At 38.0% G+C, this 18289-nt stretch overlaps 1 protein-coding gene across 1 annotated transcript in view; it reads left to right on the top strand.

The window, feature by feature from the left end:
- The window catches only part of PHIP (PHIP subunit of CUL4-Ring ligase complex), an 88732-nt gene that overhangs the window by 53091 nt on the left and 17352 nt on the right, over positions 1–18289 (top strand). Inside the window, 6 exon segments of the mRNA XM_083376962.1 lie at positions 485–561; positions 4213–4444; positions 6995–7114; positions 10886–10993; positions 14132–14256; positions 15831–15913. Of these exon segments, the coding sequence (XP_083233088.1) occupies positions 485–561; positions 4213–4444; positions 6995–7114; positions 10886–10993; positions 14132–14256; positions 15831–15913 (745 nt within the window).

The following is an 18289-nucleotide window of genomic DNA, read 5'->3' as shown; positions in this document are numbered from 1 at the left end:
AGAATTCAGCAATCACATATAATATGAACATTTCAGTGCTACGGAACCTTTTATTGCAGGTTCAAAAATATGTAGGGAGTGCTTCTTCTGAAATGGCATTTTTTTGGTGTTATACTCAAATTTATAACAAAGAAGGTAGCCTTACCGATACTCTGGTTCCAAACCTTTTTAGCTTTTCTATACTAATAATTACCTGTTGTGATTCTGTGGGTAGCAATTAAAGAGCCAGTGTTTGGTTAGATCTTAGTTTTCAAGAAAATTGTTTTATGGACAACTTTTTTAACTCAACTATTTTATTGTATTTTGTTGGGGGGGGGTTGTGAGCCATTCAAAGTGGCATCAAAATTGAGTGAAATGAAGTCGCTGAATAACTGATTCTTAATCATTAATTCATTTATTAAAGCAATTAAAAGTCCTTCATTACTTTTAAAGAAGGAAGTCTTAGCATGTCAGAAGAAATGTCTGAATATTATATTGTTCTTAGGAAGGAGAAATTGTTATTGCCAGTGGTGGAACATCAGAAGATGAAAGAAAAGCATGGCATAGTGATGGTAGTTCTAGGTAAGTGACTGAATATCAGGAACTATGCTGTTTGAACTTAAATGTGAGATTTAAATGCTAAGATGTATGTTAATTGTTCCGATTCATAAAATATACTTTGAGTAACGAATAACAAGGAGTTTAAGAAACTTATGGAAGAAAGAATCCAGTAAAAAACAAAAGACTGTATGTGTACAGGTATCTTTTTCACCACTTCTTCCCAATGGGAGCTGCCTCATTCCTGTTCACCTTGAAGATAGGAAAGTCCTTTGGAATGACATGTGAGACAGGAAAGGGTCATCGTTAAACTCCCTTCTGAATATCTATCTCTAGGACTTTGTGTTGATATATATCATTACATTTTCATTCATCACGTTGAAAAATACAGGCAGTTCCCAGGTTAAGAATGTGTTAAGAATATTTAAAACAACTCTGAGATACAAACAGTTTTCCCATTACTAAAAATGGTGTACAGCGTTCTTTTGTGAGTAAATGAAACACTGAAATTACACAATATTTTCAAGAACCACTGAAGCTGTACATTATGTGTGTGTGTGTGTGTGTGTGTGTAAGTGTAATATATATATATATATATATATATATATATATATATATATATATATATATATATATATATATATATATATATATATACCGTATATACTTGAGTATAAGCCGACTCGAGTATAAGCCGAGACCCCAAATTTCACCCCCAAAAACTGGAAAAAGTTGTTGACTCGAGTATAAGCCGATCCGCCGTTCTGCAAGCCTCTGCCGCCAGCAGAGGCTCGATCCGCCATTTTGCAAGCCTGAATACACAGGAATACCCTGTGTGGCCTTGGCTCTCCGGGAAGCCCTGGCTGTCCGCTTCCTCGCTCCACGTGCGTTCCCCGGGCAAATCGCGGTGCCCAGCAGGCGAGGAAACACGCCTGCTCCAGTCGCCCCCCCTTCCCTCAGGAGACGCGAAGCAAGAGACCGCCCAGAGCTTACCGAGGACTTGCTTCGGTGCTTCCAGGATCGCGCGCACCTCTCCCAAGCCGCCGCCCGGAGACCTGCCGAAGTTTGGGGAGGTTTGGGGAGGTTTGGGGAGGTGCGCGCGCACCTCCCCAAACCTCCCCAAACGTCGGCAGGTCTCCGTTCCTCTGTGCCCTGCCTGCCTGCTTCTTTCCACAGCGGAAAGAAGCAGGCTGGCAGGGGGCGGAGGAACGGAGACCTGGGGAGGTTTGGGGAGGCGCCCAAACCTCCCCAAACAGGAACGGAGACCTGCCGAGGTTTGGGGAGGTTTGGGGAGGCGCCCAAACCTCCCCAAACGTCGGCAGGTCTGCGCGGAGGAACGGAGACCTGCCGAGGTTTGGGGAGGCGCCCAAACCTCCCCAAAGGTCGGCAGGAAGAACGGAGACCTGCCGAGGTTTGGGGAGGTTTGGGGAGGCGCCCAAACCTCCCCAAAGGTCGGCAGGTCTGCGCGGAGGAACGGAGACCTGCCGAGGTTTGGGGAGGTTTGGGGAGGCGCCCAAACCTCCCCAAACGTCGGCAGGTCTCCGTTCCTCCGCGCAGTTTTTTTTGTTGACTGGAGTATAAGCCGAAGTGGAATTTTTCAGCCCAAAAAGTGGGCTGAAAAATTCGGCTTATACTCAAGTATATACGGTATATATATATATATATATATATATATATATATATATATATATATATATATATATATATATATATATATATATATATATCCTCAGGCTGGTGACTTCAGCTTCGTTCTTCTGGGAGAAGTGTGTGATAGTGGCTGTTTTTTCTTCTTTTTTAAACTGCCAGAGGGGGTGTGTTCTGTGGGTGGAGGCTTGGCTTTGACATAATTGGGTTAGAAAACCAAGGAGTATATGAAATCCCATGCACCACCTGCCCCACCACATACATCGGACAGACCAACAGAAGGATAAGTGCACGCATTGAAGAGCACAGGAACTCACTCAGAAAGGGAGAACAAACTTCATCCCTGTTCCAACACTTTAAAGCCACTGGACACGAAATTGATTTAAAAAAAACCAGAACTATCGCCAAAATTGAACATTTTAACTACAGGATAATCAGAGAAGCCATCGAGATAGAAAAATCCCCCCACAGCGTGAACAAACGAGATGATACCTCTCGCCTACCAGCCATTTGGAAACCCGCCTTGATTGACAGACGAGTCCCAACCACCAAGAATGATACCAGACCCAAACTCATGATAACATCACATGACATCACCACCACACAACCATTCAAAAAGCAAATCCGAACCCACAACGATAACGACACACAACCACAAAACAGAAACATAACTACAGCTGCAACATTAGCCACTTTAAACCCCTCCAAACCGCACAATAAGTAAACTGACACCCACTATAAAAACATGACACCACCACAAACACAGAGCCGAACAAAAGCAGCACAACTCACCAGTTCAGGTCTAAGGCTGGCAGCTGAGACCAGCCCATCCACTCAAAACACATCCCCACCCAATCAGAACACAGCCCCCATTCAAAACGCACTCCCACCCAATCAGAACACAGCTAAGCCCCCACCCAATCAGAGCACACCTCCACACCATCAGAACACAGCCAAGCCTCCACCCACAGAACACACCCCCTATGGCAGTTTAAAAAAGAAGAAAACAGCCACTATCACACACTTCTCCCAGAAGAACGAAGCTGAAGTCACCAGCCTGAGGATGACGGATGAGATTTCATCAAAACGTTGCCCTGCTACCTCCAATTCTACGTGGGGAAAAAACCCGAATGACCAAAGATCTACATATAAACACCTGCGAAAACCTCAGAAAACAAATACACACACACACGCATGCATACGCTGCCTGCAGCTCGTGGATGGAGCTTTGCTTGTTTCTGCGAACTGGTTGCTGGCATGACGCAGCGCAGTACTGGTCCACGGACCGGAGTTTGGGGACCCTGCTCTAAAGCGGTACATTTTTAATATACAGCCTGTTTTTAATAGTTTTTTCTGTAACTGATTTTAGTGGAAACACTATAAGCTACCTATTAAATAGCAACATTTGGACCTTGCACAAAGGTTCGAAGAATTTTGCTAGTGGCTCTTTTTCCTTTAATTTTTTTACATTTGTTTTGTCAAATAGCAGACCTGAACACATTCTTTAGAGAAAAACATCTCTACTATATTACAGCCTGCTTTTTCACATTCAACTTTGTTTTTTTTTAAACAGCTTGTCATATAATTTAAACATTTTTTGTGCTGGTCCATGACCATAATAAAGATTGAATGAAAAAATGTTTTCTTTGTGATAATACTGACTTCAAAATTCCCTTCTTGGGAGTATAGAAGTAATAAATAATTAGAGCACCTGATGAGTTAAGAGTATCAAATTAACATTTTATTATTAGGTAATTCTTTTTATGATTATTTTAGTTCTGGCCTACCTGGTTTAAGCTTACAATTATAGCTTATGGTTCTGTATGAAGTTGCAAGTAACATTTGTTCAATGCTTTTCATCTAAATGCATTCAAATTCCAGAAGAACTACGACAAAATTTACTTGTTTCATCCTAGTATGCCTAGCTAGTTTTTCAGTATTGAAAACCGATAGGTAATTTTTTTTGGATGTATATTAAATTTGCACATCATTGCATATTTATGTATTGATTCATTATTTCACTTCTAGTGATTATTCTAGTGATTACTCGGACTGGACAGCAGATGCTGGAATTAATTTGCAACCACCAAAGAAAGTTCCTAAAATTAAGACTAAGAAAGTAGAGAGCAGTTCAGAAGATGAAGAAGGTCCTGAAAAACAGAGACAAAAACAAATCAGAAAAGAAAGGAAAAAAGGTATTGAAGATAAAGATGGTCCATCATCTCCAAAGAAAAGGAAACCGAAAGAAAGGAAGCAAAAGGTTGTACTAGAATTATAAAATACTAATTTAAAATGCTTCTTACCAGTAATGCTTATTTCTCACTAATGTAAATACATATGAATTATGCTTTTAATTATCCAAATAGCTAATATATTAAAATTACAAGTTAAGGGGTACACATTTTGAGAGATTTTTGATTCAGAGTTTACCTATAAGGAAGATGAGTGGGATTTGTTAATATACCTTTCTTATTCTGTTTATGAAATAGCAAAGTTCCTTCATATATCTTCCCCATCTTACCAAAGTATGGATGGCTAACAGAGTGAATGAGTCTTGGAGACCTCTAGCTTGCTGTCTGCTAGTGCTTGGACAGGGGGGAAAAACCCGCTTTGTTCAAATGCAAGGTGTAGGGGTGAAGGACAAATTTCTTCCCACTATTTCCCTTTGTTCAGATCAAGTTGAATGTGAGCATTAGTGCACAACATAGCTTGAGTACTCTAGCTTCAGAATTTTTTATTAAAAGAATGTACATTATTAAAATGCAAAAAAAAAGAGTTCACTATTAATCTGCACAAACCTATAAACAACATTTAGCAAACATAGGAGAGTGGTTTTGCAGTAATAAAGAATAAAAAATGGAAGCAGCAACATGGTTCAGCCAATTATATTGACCGCTTGGAAGCGTGCAGAAACCATGAGCCTGGTTTCATCCTATTTGGGATTTGTCAGTTGTTGGTAAGCAGCTGTTGCTGTATGGAGTTCAAACCCTTTACTAGAATGGACCTTTATAATTTAGATAATTAAATGATGCATTAGTTTTTAGGAGCTGTGTAGTTCCTGGCACTCAACAGGAAAAGTTATATAGAATTCATCATAGGTTTTGTACCGTTCATCTTCCTTTAAGATCTCAAAGCAGAGAGATAACAGATATTTTGTCATGTTCCCATGTGCGCCTGCATGCACACAAACACACACACACACACACACACACACAGAGACCTTCTTAGTGTTGCAGGGAAATGTATCTATTTTTACTACAGGTACATCTTTTGTGGTGTTCTCAGTTACCAGTATATTGACCACCAAGAGGCAGGCTCCATTGACCAGTTAAGTGGTTAAGCCAAAATTAACACAGAAATAACAGTTCCTATAAACCCCCCTGCTGAGATGAGATTCGGGATGTACTTATATTGTTTCACATTGTATGGCTTTCTGTATAACAAGAAAGATAAGGAAGCACCTGTCCTCCCCCCCCTCCCCCCGTCTTCCTTTAGGCCAGACCTTGGCTGGCCCGCTTAAGGTCAATTGAAAATTAGAAATCATGTGTAAGAAAGCGCAGCACAAAGGGCGAGAGAAGAAGATGAGTTGGATCTGATTCTGAGCAATTGCTGCGGGCTCCTTCAGTCGGCTAGTGGCCATGAGAGGGCGAGAAAAGAAAGCACTTTTCTGCACTTCCACAGAACTCGTCCCTCTCCTGAAACAGCCTGAGGAGGCGATTGTCACATGAGGGGACAGGGCTCGGCTGAAGCGTAGCCTTTTAGTCTATTGGGCAGAGTTCAAGTTCCTCATGTGGCCTTTGGGGAAATTAATTGCCAACCCCTGCTTTAGACATTTAAAAAAAAATTGGCCTTGAATTGATGAAAACAAGTTAAAACTCCTGAATGTTAAAATATCCATCCAAGCCATTTCTATCTAGCTCTAAGAAGTCTTTACAGATTCCAACAGTTTAGAACTCTTATTTCGATCCAGCATTTTCTTCTATCATCTTGAAACATATAAATATTAGCACTATGTTTTAATTGATTCGTTATGTTTTAATTCGTCCAGTAACTGGAATTCTTGCAGCAGATTAGAACATTATTTAAAATTTTATGAATATTTTAAAAAGTAAAATCTGTAAAATAATACATTAGTAGGAACATAGCTAGTAAACTATTCTGTACTTCATTTTTAATCAGTCTATAAAATAATTAGTCAGCCTGTCATGGGGGACAACATTCTAAATTCAATCACCAGAATTGCCTGTGTTTCTGCATTCACTATTACATATGTGAAAAGGACAGCTATTTCCACAACTTTTCATCTTCCACAGTCTTTGGGGTATACTTATTCCCAAATGCAAATGTCTAGAATATTATGGACCAAGGTGGGAAATACAGTTCTTTCAAGGTGAACTCTGTCCTTTTGGTAGAAAAAAGGAATTAATAAATGCTATATTAGTCAATAAACATGAAGGATGCTGACATTTTTATCAAATACCTATACTCAGTTCAAATGTGATGGGCATGTTTATTTTGCTAATAGAAAACTGATTGTGATGGTTTAATATTATTGAGCCTCATGCATACCTTCCTCTTATTCTAATATGGCTGCAAGGAAATTATTAAAAAAATCTTTATTTTCATTTTTGACATGATGTAGCTGATAATTGTATTGCAAAAGGAAAGAGAAATTGCATATATGGGGTTTGTTCCTGTATTGCTAAAACTGAATTCAAATGCTTCTGAGAACAGCTAAGCTTAAGGAAAATCTTAAAATTAAATAACAAGTTCTAGAGTTTAATTTAGACATATGTGCATATTTCTTTAGAGGTTGGCTATGGGAGTGCTAACTGAAAATGGCTTGACATTAGAAGAGTGGCTTCCTTCAGTATGGATTACAGATCCTGTTCCTCGACGATGCCCTTTTGTACCACAAATGGGGGATGAGGTACTTTTTCTTTCATTTTTATGCATGCCTTTGGTTGCACTTTCATGTCCAGTTTATTGAAGTGCCAGTTAAAAATCTCTTCCTCTGTCAATTGCTTTTGAAATAAGGCAGAATTCTGATGGCTGTTTTAAAATAAAAAATTATCAAGTTTGTACAAAGGCTTATGCTGTTCTTAGAACACAGGAGTCATGAATTAATGCTACTGTTAACATATTAGCTTAATTCATTTTGTGCTGTCATTTGGAGAGGAAACTAGGTATTTGTTCCTTATACCTTCAGCTTAATTTAGGTTTTTCTATTTCTTTTACATCTTCTCTATTTTCCTTCCTATGTCACTTATTTTCCTCAAAAACAAGCTGTTTTATCCCTCATTTCATTCTACATCTTTTTTATTGCCTTTTTCGTCTGTTGGATTTTTTTTGTGGCATCTCTCCCACAAATACTAGATAGAAAAGTAGAGTAAGAATTATAGAATTATATTTGGGTTGGCATCATGACCTGTGAGCAAGGAAACTTAGGTTCAAGTCCACTCTCAGCTGGGTGACTTGGACCAGTCCCAGTCCCAGTCTCTAAGTTGAAACTACCTCACAACTTTGCTGTTGTGGAGAAAATGAAGAGAAATCTCAGAATGAACTATCTTCAGTTTCTTGTGGAAAAGTGAGCTATAAGTTAAAGATTTATGAATGAGAAGAATTGCCAAGAAGGAGGTGGTACCTTTTGTATTCCTCCAAAGAGACTCTGCCATGAGTTGTCTTTCTGTTGAATGTAAGAAATAGTAGGGAGCCAAAGGCAATCATTTCTAAATCTGGTAATTTCAGTTGAGATGGTGACCTGGGAGAGACTCAGTTCACATATCCTAAGCATCTTCCATTGGTTAGGCAAGACTCTGCACCTTTGAAAAGCGAGTTCCTTTTTGAAAACTCGCCATAACATTAATGATATTGAGAAATGGCAGTGTTCCAAGTTTAAAACACAAATTTAGTTAAATACACCAGCCACCAGAAACTTCCAATGAACATGACCGACTGACCAGTCTAGGAAGAGTTTCTTCCAGACCGAAGCTTCTTCAACTATTAATGAGAAACTGGGTTCCCTTTGTTTTTAAGATGTATGAAGTATCTTGGTGATGGTGAAATATAAGGACAGAAAGTCAGTGGCGTAGCGTGGGTTGTCAGCATCCAGGGCAAGGGAAGTAATTTGCGCCCCCTAACCTGTGCACCGCACCGCACGCCTGGCACCCCCCCCTCCACAGTGGGCGGCGACCCGGCGGCTCGGATCGGATTCGCACAGCCAGCACTGCAGTGAGAGAGAGTGAGTGAGTGAGCCAGGCAGGGGCAGAGAGCTGCGAGTGCGAGCGCCCCCCCAGATGTTGCACCCGGTGCGGCCGGCCCCCCCCTGCACCCCCCACGCTACGCCACTGCAGAAAGTTGTGACTCTATTTTATTACCTTTAAATAATCTATAGCTTTGGATTGTTGTGAATAGCTTAAACTTTCTGATTTTTATGAATTCTAATTGGTCAGGAAGCATTAACTGATTTATAAAATATCTACTCTTTGACCACAAGAGGGAGCTAAGAAATTTAAAAGTGTTTTTAAAGAAAAGTTTAGTGTTTTAAAATGGATATTTAAAAAGTGTTTTTCCCTTTAAGGTTAAAGAATCTGAAAGCATAGAGTGAATGTTGTTAATATAAATGATAGTCTATAAAGATTAATAAGTGTAAAAAAGAAATATTACAGCAAGGAAAAAAGTTAGAGATGGTTAAATTGATTGCCTTATCCAAAGGAGAGAATATATCTAATTTTGTTTTTATTAGGAACTTGCTTCTGGATTTTGTGCTTGTGATGGGGGGAAAATATGAAATTTTGGTTTTGCTGATTAGATACGTTTTTTGTTATGGAAATGGCTTGTATACAGTATACTACTATGTGAAAATAAAAAATTGAGGCGTTGATATCTTCTGTGCTAAAAAGAGTCTGAAGTCAACGCTTTTTTTCTTTTTCCCATTCTACCCTATACATTTTCTCTTCTTCCCTTTTCTCTCCCCTAGTTTCCCACTATTTTTATTTTCCTTTGTATTTTACATTCTGATAAACTAATAAATATTTTTAAAATTATACCAGCAACCAAATAGCACAGAAGAGCCTTATAGGCCCCATTTGATTTTCTTTGGCTTTTCAGGGCATTTGTAACAATAAATTTCTACTGCAACATTGGATTTTCAAGCCTCTCTGGTTTTTGCTAAGTATTTCAAAGAAGCTGTTCTCATTTCTGAATGTTCTTTATTCTGAGGTGGATTTGATTAAAAGATATGATGCCTTCTAAGGGGTTCCAAACCAGGGCATACTGTATATGTGTCTTTATCTTCCTACCTATTTGTTATATTCTTTTCCTAGAAAGGACTTTATTTGAAACCTTTCTGAAAGGAATCAGAAATCTAACTGGCTGGATTGTCACTGTCTGTTAGAAACAATAGCAACATAAATAGCCCCCTTCATAAAACAACACGAGTGTTTTTACCTTTACTGACAAAGTTTACCTGAATATTTATAATTAAAAATGCGGCAAAATTCTGTCTTAACGATGGAAAAAGAATGATGTAAGTTCTCATAACCAGTCCAATAGCCAGCTTGTTAGGAGAATGATAGACTGAACCCAAAGTTTCTTTTGAGATTTAAGTAAATACATAGATTCATGAAATAAGATACATAAAAGGCCCTCCAAGTGTCTTATGAATCATTAATTTTTGCTAGAGATGTATTCCATTTTTTTTTGCATGGCTACATAACAACCCACATGTGATGCCTTACACACTAAACAAGAAGAAAGTTACATTTTACTGTCTGAAATAAAGAGGAAGTATTTTTTTTTAAAGTAGGCTATGAATCGCAGTTCTCAAGTATTAATAATACGGATGGGCATTCTCTGCAGATGATCTTACAATGATCATCTTATATTCTGAGAATCACTTCACCAGTGTTGCTGTAGTTTTTATAGTATGTCTAACATAATCAAGTAAATAAATGTTCTAATATATACGTTTATGTTAAGTAAACTGTTTAGATGAATGTTGACACACTAATAAATTGTGGATAGGAAAATGAAACACAGTTTTATCCATCAGGTATATTTATTCTTAATCTAGACCTATTGAAGAGAATATTTTGAGATGGCTTTCCTGTGTAGTAGATAAATGTAAATTGGAATGGTATTATTAATATTTCACATGCAATCTGAGATCAGTTGAAATATTTTCATTAGATATATTTGTAAATCCCATATAAATACCCTAATATGTGAGTGATGACTTGGAGCCAAGGAAGAAGACACCCTATTTTTTCATCCTTTATGTAGCTCTAATCATTGTAAAATATGACAAAATCAACCCTTCTGATCGGTCAGCAGTCACGCATTAGGATAATTTTATTTCAGATGTTTTGTATGCTAATAAACATGATGCATCATAAAAACTATAAGTACAAAATGCTCAGACAGTTGAATCTTGGTTAATTTACAGTAACTGCTTTATGTTATATTATTAGTGAAAATGGTCCATAAATGTGCTGCTCTAAACTAAACAAAGCTTCGAATAGATTTTTTAACAAAAAGCATTTTCATGAACTGCTACTAAAGATTATAACATTCTAAAAGTTAATTGGCAACAGATTGCTATTTTTAAATGAAAGATTGAAATATAACTTTCAGTTATAGTGTTGGGTTCTTTAGATGTACATATATTTCATGCATTAACTGTGATTCTTAATTTCCGAAGGTTTACTATTTCCGGCAAGGTCATGAAGCATATGTTCTAATGGCAAAGAAAAACAAAATATATAGCATTAATCCTAAAAAACAACCATGGCATAAGATGGAGTTACGGGTATGTCTCCTCCTTGCTCTTTCTGTTTTACATTCTTTGTATATATAAATTTGACATCTTATAGATTCTTACCTGGGAATAAAAATCCTACTGAACTAAGAGAAAAGAAGGGTACCCTACATAGTTTCAGCTTTTAAATCTAGCTATATGTGTACTTCCACATGCAGTCCATTTCATTTAATGGTAATTATTTTATCATATTTGAAAGGTCAAAACAGTAAGATAGTAGGCCTATTACAAGTGTACAAGAGTTACAAGTCATCCTCATTTAATGACCACTTTCAGTGGCCATTCTTGCAACATCACTTAACAAGTGGCAGTTACAGTTGCAAGAAAAAGTATGTGAACCCTTTGGGATTATGTGGATGTTCCACAGCACTACTGGCAAAATATACTGTGGACAGATGAAACCAAAATTGAGTTGTTTGGGAAAAACACACAACACTGTGTGGAGAAAAAAAGGCACAGCACACCAACATCAAAACCTCATCCCCACTGTAAAACATGGCGGAGGGAGCATCATGGTTTGGGGCTGCTTTGCTGCCTCAGGGCCTGGACGGATTGTTGTCATTGATGGGAAAATGAATTCCAGAATTTATCAGGACATTTTGCAGGAAAACATACGACCATCTGTCCGCCAACTGAAGCTCCGCAGAGGATGGGTGATGCAACAGGACAATGACCCAAAGCATATAAGTAATTCAACAAAACATTGGCTTCAACAGAACAGAATACGCCTTCTGGAGTGGCCTAGTCAGAGTCCTCACCTCAACCCGATTGAAATGCTGTGGCATGACCTTAAGAGAGCGATTCACACCAGACATCCCAAGAATATTGCTACACTGAAACAGTTTTGTGCAGAGGAGTGGTCCAAAATTACTCCAGATCGTTGTGCAGGTCTGATCTGCAACTACAGGAAACGTTTGCTTGAGGTTATTGCTGCCAAAGGAGGGTCAACCAGTTATTAAGTCCAAAGGTTCACATACTTTTTCCACCCTGCACTGTGAATGTTTCCATCTTATGTTCAATTAAAACATGACAACAGCTAATGTTTGTGTAGTATTATTTTAAGCAGACTGTTTTTTTCTATTGTTGTGACTAACATGACGTTTAGAGCGCATTTTATGGCCAATTCATGCAAAACTCTACGTAATCCCAAAGAGTTCACATACTTTTTCTTGCAACTGTATGACTGGACCTTGTACTTACCATCCCTGTGGTTATGTGATTGCAATTTGCAACCTTTACTGCTGGCTTCCCACAAGCAAAATCAATGGGGAAGCCAGCAGGAAGTTAGGCGTTGTGGTCATATGAGGTCCTCATTTAATGTTCTGCATGATCCTTATTAAATGATGGCAACAAGCAACTGCCAAATTGCAGAAATAAAAGATACAGATTATTTTAGGAACATTTTTGAAAACTGTTACTTAGAAACTGTATAGAGGCTATTTGTTTCCTATATACTTTCTTAATGCAAGCACTAATTAAAAAGAATGTGAGAAAAGATTAGTGTTCTATTCGATTATACTCTCCAGGGCTGCCAGATAGATTGAAAATGAATTTCAGTCACACTGCTAATATAATTTGACATGCCTTGCTATATATTACCAAAGCATTGCAAACAGTCAGCAACATCTGTCGTAGATGTATTTACAGTTGGGGCTTGTAGGGGGCACATATTACTGACTGGCTGCTAAAAAACCCCAAAGGCTACAAATTCTGTTTGGTGGATGAGAATATTAGTGGGGGGAGCGGGACAATTAGTGTTGCTATCCAAAAGAGAACCCTTTCCTATTTACCTGCAGTTATGTGTAATAAAACTTTTAACTGCACAAAAAGGAGCTAAGTTTAAATCGTGGAATGACTGTTCTTAGTGAAGTTTTTTTTTTTAAAAAAATAGGGTAAAAAACTTCAGAAAAAGGCCACATAAGTTCAAACATGACATTGTAGAAAAATGCAACATGGACTACATAGAATATACATAAGCAGTGTACACGCTATATACCAGTAGAAGTTTTGTTCAACATAGCCTCCGTTCTATATGTACAGCATCTGATGTTCACACGTGTGGTCTCACACTTATCAAGTAAACAAGTATTGCTTGAGCAGGTGATAAGTAGAATTCCATAGAATTTTGAAGTTGGACAAGCTTGACCTGGCTTTTTAATTATCATCTGGCTCCTCTTTATACACATGGAGAACAGGATCTTGTACTGAAATCAAGCCTCTCCCTTAATTAATAGATTATAATTTGGTTCTCTTACTAGCATCGTGTCTCCTACTTGTCTATTTTCAGGGATGGCTGGTTTGAGTGGTTTTTTTTTAAAAAAAAAATAGAATATTAGGTTGGAGTCTCCCTCCTGGTCTTAAACTGAAAAAGAGTGGGTTGAAATGGGCAAGTTTCTATTTAAAACTATAGGTGGATATGTGTGTGATTGTGTTTTGTGATTATGTGTAATTGTGCATGTGTATATATCATAAGACAGTGCTATCAGCACCAGTTAATAGAAGAATTAATTCCCCTAAATAACCAGGCAGCCCTTATTTATTTTATTTATTTTTATTTTATTTTATTGGATTTGTATACCGCCCTATTCCCGTAGGACTCAGGGCGGTTTACAGGGCAGTTAAAACCATGAATACAAAAAATTAAAAACAATTAAAACAATTAAATTAAATTCAAGCCCCAAGAGTAAATAAATTTAGTGTGGAAGTTTTCTGGTAGGAGGGAAATGTTATTTTAAAATTCAAAAGGGAACAAAGTTGAAAAGCAAAAGGATGTGATATTTTTTGTGATTTTTTTGTTCTAGTCATACACTGCACTGCATTGTTTTAAAACCAGATCAAAAAAGAAACCATACTTGAAGTAAAAAGTATCGGGTTTGCCTTAGTTGGATAAAAACATATATTCAGCAGTGCTAAAAGTCAGAGGACCACCACTGAGTTCAATCAAGTTTTGAGTCCCTTGCAGAATTCTTATTTATTCTCTGAAGTCTCACACTATTAGTTGTTTGGTTTTTCTGTTTTATTCAGGGGTATAAGTTACATAAATCTCTCTTCTTTCTCTTCCCCCCCCTTCTTTTTTTTTCACCTGAAAAGCATGGTAAATTACTATCAATATTTTTATTTTTGTTTAAGGAACAAGAGTTAATGAAAATAGTTGGAATAAAATACGAAGTTGGGTTGCCTACACTTTGCTGCCTTAAACTTGCTTTTCTTGACCCTGATACGGGTAAATTGACTGGAGGATCATTTACAATGAAGTAAGAAAAATCCATGATCATATATGCAATTTTATTTTTATGTCTTTCTCTTTCTCTCTTACCCCCTCTCCCACGTATACAGCTTTGCAACATATTTTATGTATATTCAAAATAAAACATGTTTCTAAAACTAATATCAATTAGCTTAAATAGTAAATTTGGGGTGTAGATTTGATAATATCTGATTACACAAGGAGAGTTTCCATTTCTCTGCCCTTCCCTATCTCACTATGATAGCTAAAGGGCATAAATATTACTGGGTTTATTTTATTATCTATTTAAGTTAACAACATGATACCCAAAATACTCCTAAATGGTTCCAGATACCTCTACATTTAATAAAAAATACTTTTTATTTTTATTTAAAATGCTGAAGCCTTGTATAATCTCCAGTGAGATTACTGAAATCTTTGAGGGCTCTGGGGGATCATTTTGGGGAGCAGCAGACAGCACCTAAAAATGTTGCCAGCCCCTCAGTTTAGCACAGACAGAATTAGGTAAAGGTAGAGGTTCCCCCGCACATGCGTGCTAGTCGTTTCCGACTAGGGGCCGGTGCTCATCTCCGTTTCAAAGCCGAAGAGCCAGCGCTTGTCCAAGGACGTCTCCGTGGTCATGTGGCCGGCATGACTAGACGCCAAAGGCGCACGGAACGCTGTTACCTTCCCACCGTAGTGGTCCCTATTTTTCTACTTGCATTTTTACGTGCTTTCGAACTGCTAGGTTGGCAGAAGCTGGAATGAGTAACAGGCGCTCACTCTGCTACGCGGCACTCGGGATTCGACCCGCCAAACTGCTGACCTTCCGATCGACAAGTTCAGCGTCCTAACCCACTGAGCCACCGCGTCCCTACAGACAGAATTAGATATAGGCAATTAATGTTTGATGATAGAATTGTAATTGAGAGCATTGTTTATTAAAACAAATGTCTGAAATGTGCTTTAAGAAACTTTATTTGATTATGATTATTATGCCTATCTCCCAATACAGAGATCTCTCTCAGCAAAATACCTTTCTGTTCTTCCTGCCCTCAATATTCCTGCTTTGGGGGATGAAAATCTTTGAAAAAACAGAATTTTCCATTCTTGCATGACTAAAGGGCCACTTGTACAACATTAAATTTCACCTATAGAACTTTTCCCTAATAGTGGAACATTTTTATGCTGAAAATGTAAAACTGAGGATAGAAAAATAGCTCGCTTGAAAACTCAAGTTTGTGACTGATCAGGGAAAGGATAATAGGCATAAAAAGCTATTATTCCTATTTAAGCTTGATATCTATAGACAAGAAATTCTTTCTGGAAAAAAAACTGGCTACTAGCCAAATTCTGGATGAGAAACAATGGATGGTAAAAACTTAGCTATAGTTTTTCCTTTCATCCCCCACCCCCGAAGAAAATGTCAGATTTAGCTGCTTTTTCACTGAACTTTGCTATCAAACATATACTTTAGTGTCTAGTTTAAAAAATGGAAATTAATTGAGATTGTTCCACTATTCCTTGATATGTCTTACTTTGAATGGATGAGTTCTTCAAAGTAACATGTTTTTCATACCATTTCATTTTGATTATATCTAGATATCATGATATGCCAGATGTGATAGATTTCCTAGTCTTAAGACAGCAGTTTGATGATGCAAAGCACCGAAGATGGAATATAGGTAGGTGCTCTAGAATACATTTCAGTGATTTCATAGTCAAAATTCCCTGTGATTTCAGTAGAATGTATGATAATTACTTACCCTTTTGTATGTGTTTGGAATCTCACACTCTTCCATGTGTTAGAAGTTTGGACAACAATATTAAAAATCCTTGCTATTTTGAGAAATGGTTGCCATAAGAATTTTCATTATATTCTCAAGTGAATAATATTTTTGTTTCCATTTATAGCTCTTAGATTAAAAATAGCAGGCTGTTCCATTCATATACAGTCATGGCCGAAATTGTTGGCACCCCAGAAATTTTTCCAGAAAATCAAGTATTTCTCACAGAAAAGTATTGCAGGAACACATGTTTTGCTATACACAGGTTTATTCCCTTTGTGTGTATTGGAACACAACAAAAAAGGGAGGAAAAAAACAAATTTAATGTCAAACAAAACTCCAAAAATGGGCTGGACAAAATTATTGGCACTCTTAGCTTAATATTTGGTTGCACACCCTTTGGAAAAAATAACTGAAATCAGTCGCTTCCTATAACCATCAATAAGCTTCTTACACCTCTCACCCGGAATTTTGGACCACTCTTCCTTTGCAAACTGCTCCAGGTCTCTCTTATTGGAAGGGCGCCTTTTCCCAACAGCAATTTTAAGATCTCTCCACAGGTGTTCAATGGGATTCAGATCTGGACTCATAGCTGGCCACTTCAGAACTCTCCAGCACTTTCTTGCCATCCATTTCTGGGTGCTTTTTGACGTATGTTTGGGGTCATTGTCCTGCTGGAAGACCCAAGATCTCGGACGCAAATCCAGCTTTCTGACACTGGGCTCTACAATGCGACCCAAAATCCTTTGGTAATCCTCAGATTTCATGATGCCTTGCACACATTCAAGGCACCCAGTGCCAGAGGCAGCAAAACAACCCCAAAACATCATTGAACCTCCACCATATTTCACTGTAGGTACTGTGTTCTTTTCTTTGTAGGCCTCATTTCGTTTTCTGTAAACAGTACAATGATGTGCTTTACCAAAAAGCTCTATCTTGGTCTCATCTGTCCACAAGACGTTTTCCCAGAAGGATTTTGGCTTACTCAAGTACATTTTGGCAAACTGTAATCTTGCTTTTTTATGTCTCTGTGTCAGCAGTGGGGTCCTCCTGGGTCTCCTGCCATAGCGTTTCATTTCATTTAAATGTCAACAGATAGTTTGCACTGACACTGTGCTCCCTGAGCCTGCAGGACAGTTTGCATTCCTTTGGAACTTGTTTGGGGCTGCTTATCCACCATCCGGACTATCCTGCGTTGCAACCTTTCATCAATTTTTCTCTTCTGTCCACGACCAGGGAGATTCGCTACAGTGCCATGGGTTGCAAACTTCTTGATAATGTTGCGCACTGTGGACAAAGGCAAATCTAGATCTCTGGAGATGGACTTGTAACCTTGAGATTGTTGATATTTGTCCACAATTTTGGTTCTCAAGTCCTCAGATAGTTCTCTTCTCTTTCTGTTGTCCATGCTTAGTGTGGCACACACAGACAGACAATGCAAAGACTAAGTGAACTTCTCTCATTTTTATCTGCTTTCAGGTGTGATTTTTATATTGCCCACACCTGTTACTTGCCCCAGGTGAGTTTAAAGGAGCATCACATGCTTGAAACAATCTTGTTTACCCACAATTTTGAAAGGGTGCCAGTAATTTTGTCCAGCCTATTTTTGGAGTTTTGTTTGACATTATGTCCAATTTGCTTTTTTTCCTCCCTTTTTGTTGTGTTCCAATACACACAAAGGGAATAAACCTGTGTATAGCAAAACAAGTGTTCCTGCAATACTTTTCTGTGAGAAATACTTGATTTTCTGGAAAAATTTCTGGGGTGCCAACAATTTCGGCCATGACTGTACATAGTGGAACAACCGGCCTCTAGAAGTTGTGAATGCTCCAACACTGGAGGTTTCTAAGAAGAGACTAAATAACCATTTGTCTGAAATGATATAGGGTTTCCTGCCTGAGCAGGGGGTTGGACTAGAAGACCTCCAATGTCCCTTCCAATTCTTATTATTATTATATCTGGAATAAGCAGTATAAATGTTTAATATTTTCAGACATAAAATTTATAGCATTCAGATTTACTGTCATTGGAAACCTCAGTTGGCTTTCTTCTTTCTCCTTAATCCTTTACTCTCTCTCTCATACTGGAAAGTCACCCAGCCAGTTAAAAAATGCTTTTTAAAATTAATTCTATAAGGGTTTTGATCTTTCAACCTGTGCACAGCATGGGAATAGGTTATTTGAGGGACTGCCACTTCCCTATCACATCTACCCATTCCATCAGTTTGAGCAGGACAAGTATCCTGTCTACTGAGAGGTTCCATCTAGCAGGATC

The sequence above is a fragment of the Vipera ursinii genome (genome assembly GCF_947247035.1).
Source record: "Vipera ursinii genome assembly, chromosome: 1".
NCBI classification, from domain to species: Eukaryota; Metazoa; Chordata; class Lepidosauria; order Squamata; family Viperidae; genus Vipera; species Vipera ursinii.
This window is presented reverse-complemented; position numbering and strand designations above follow the sequence as displayed.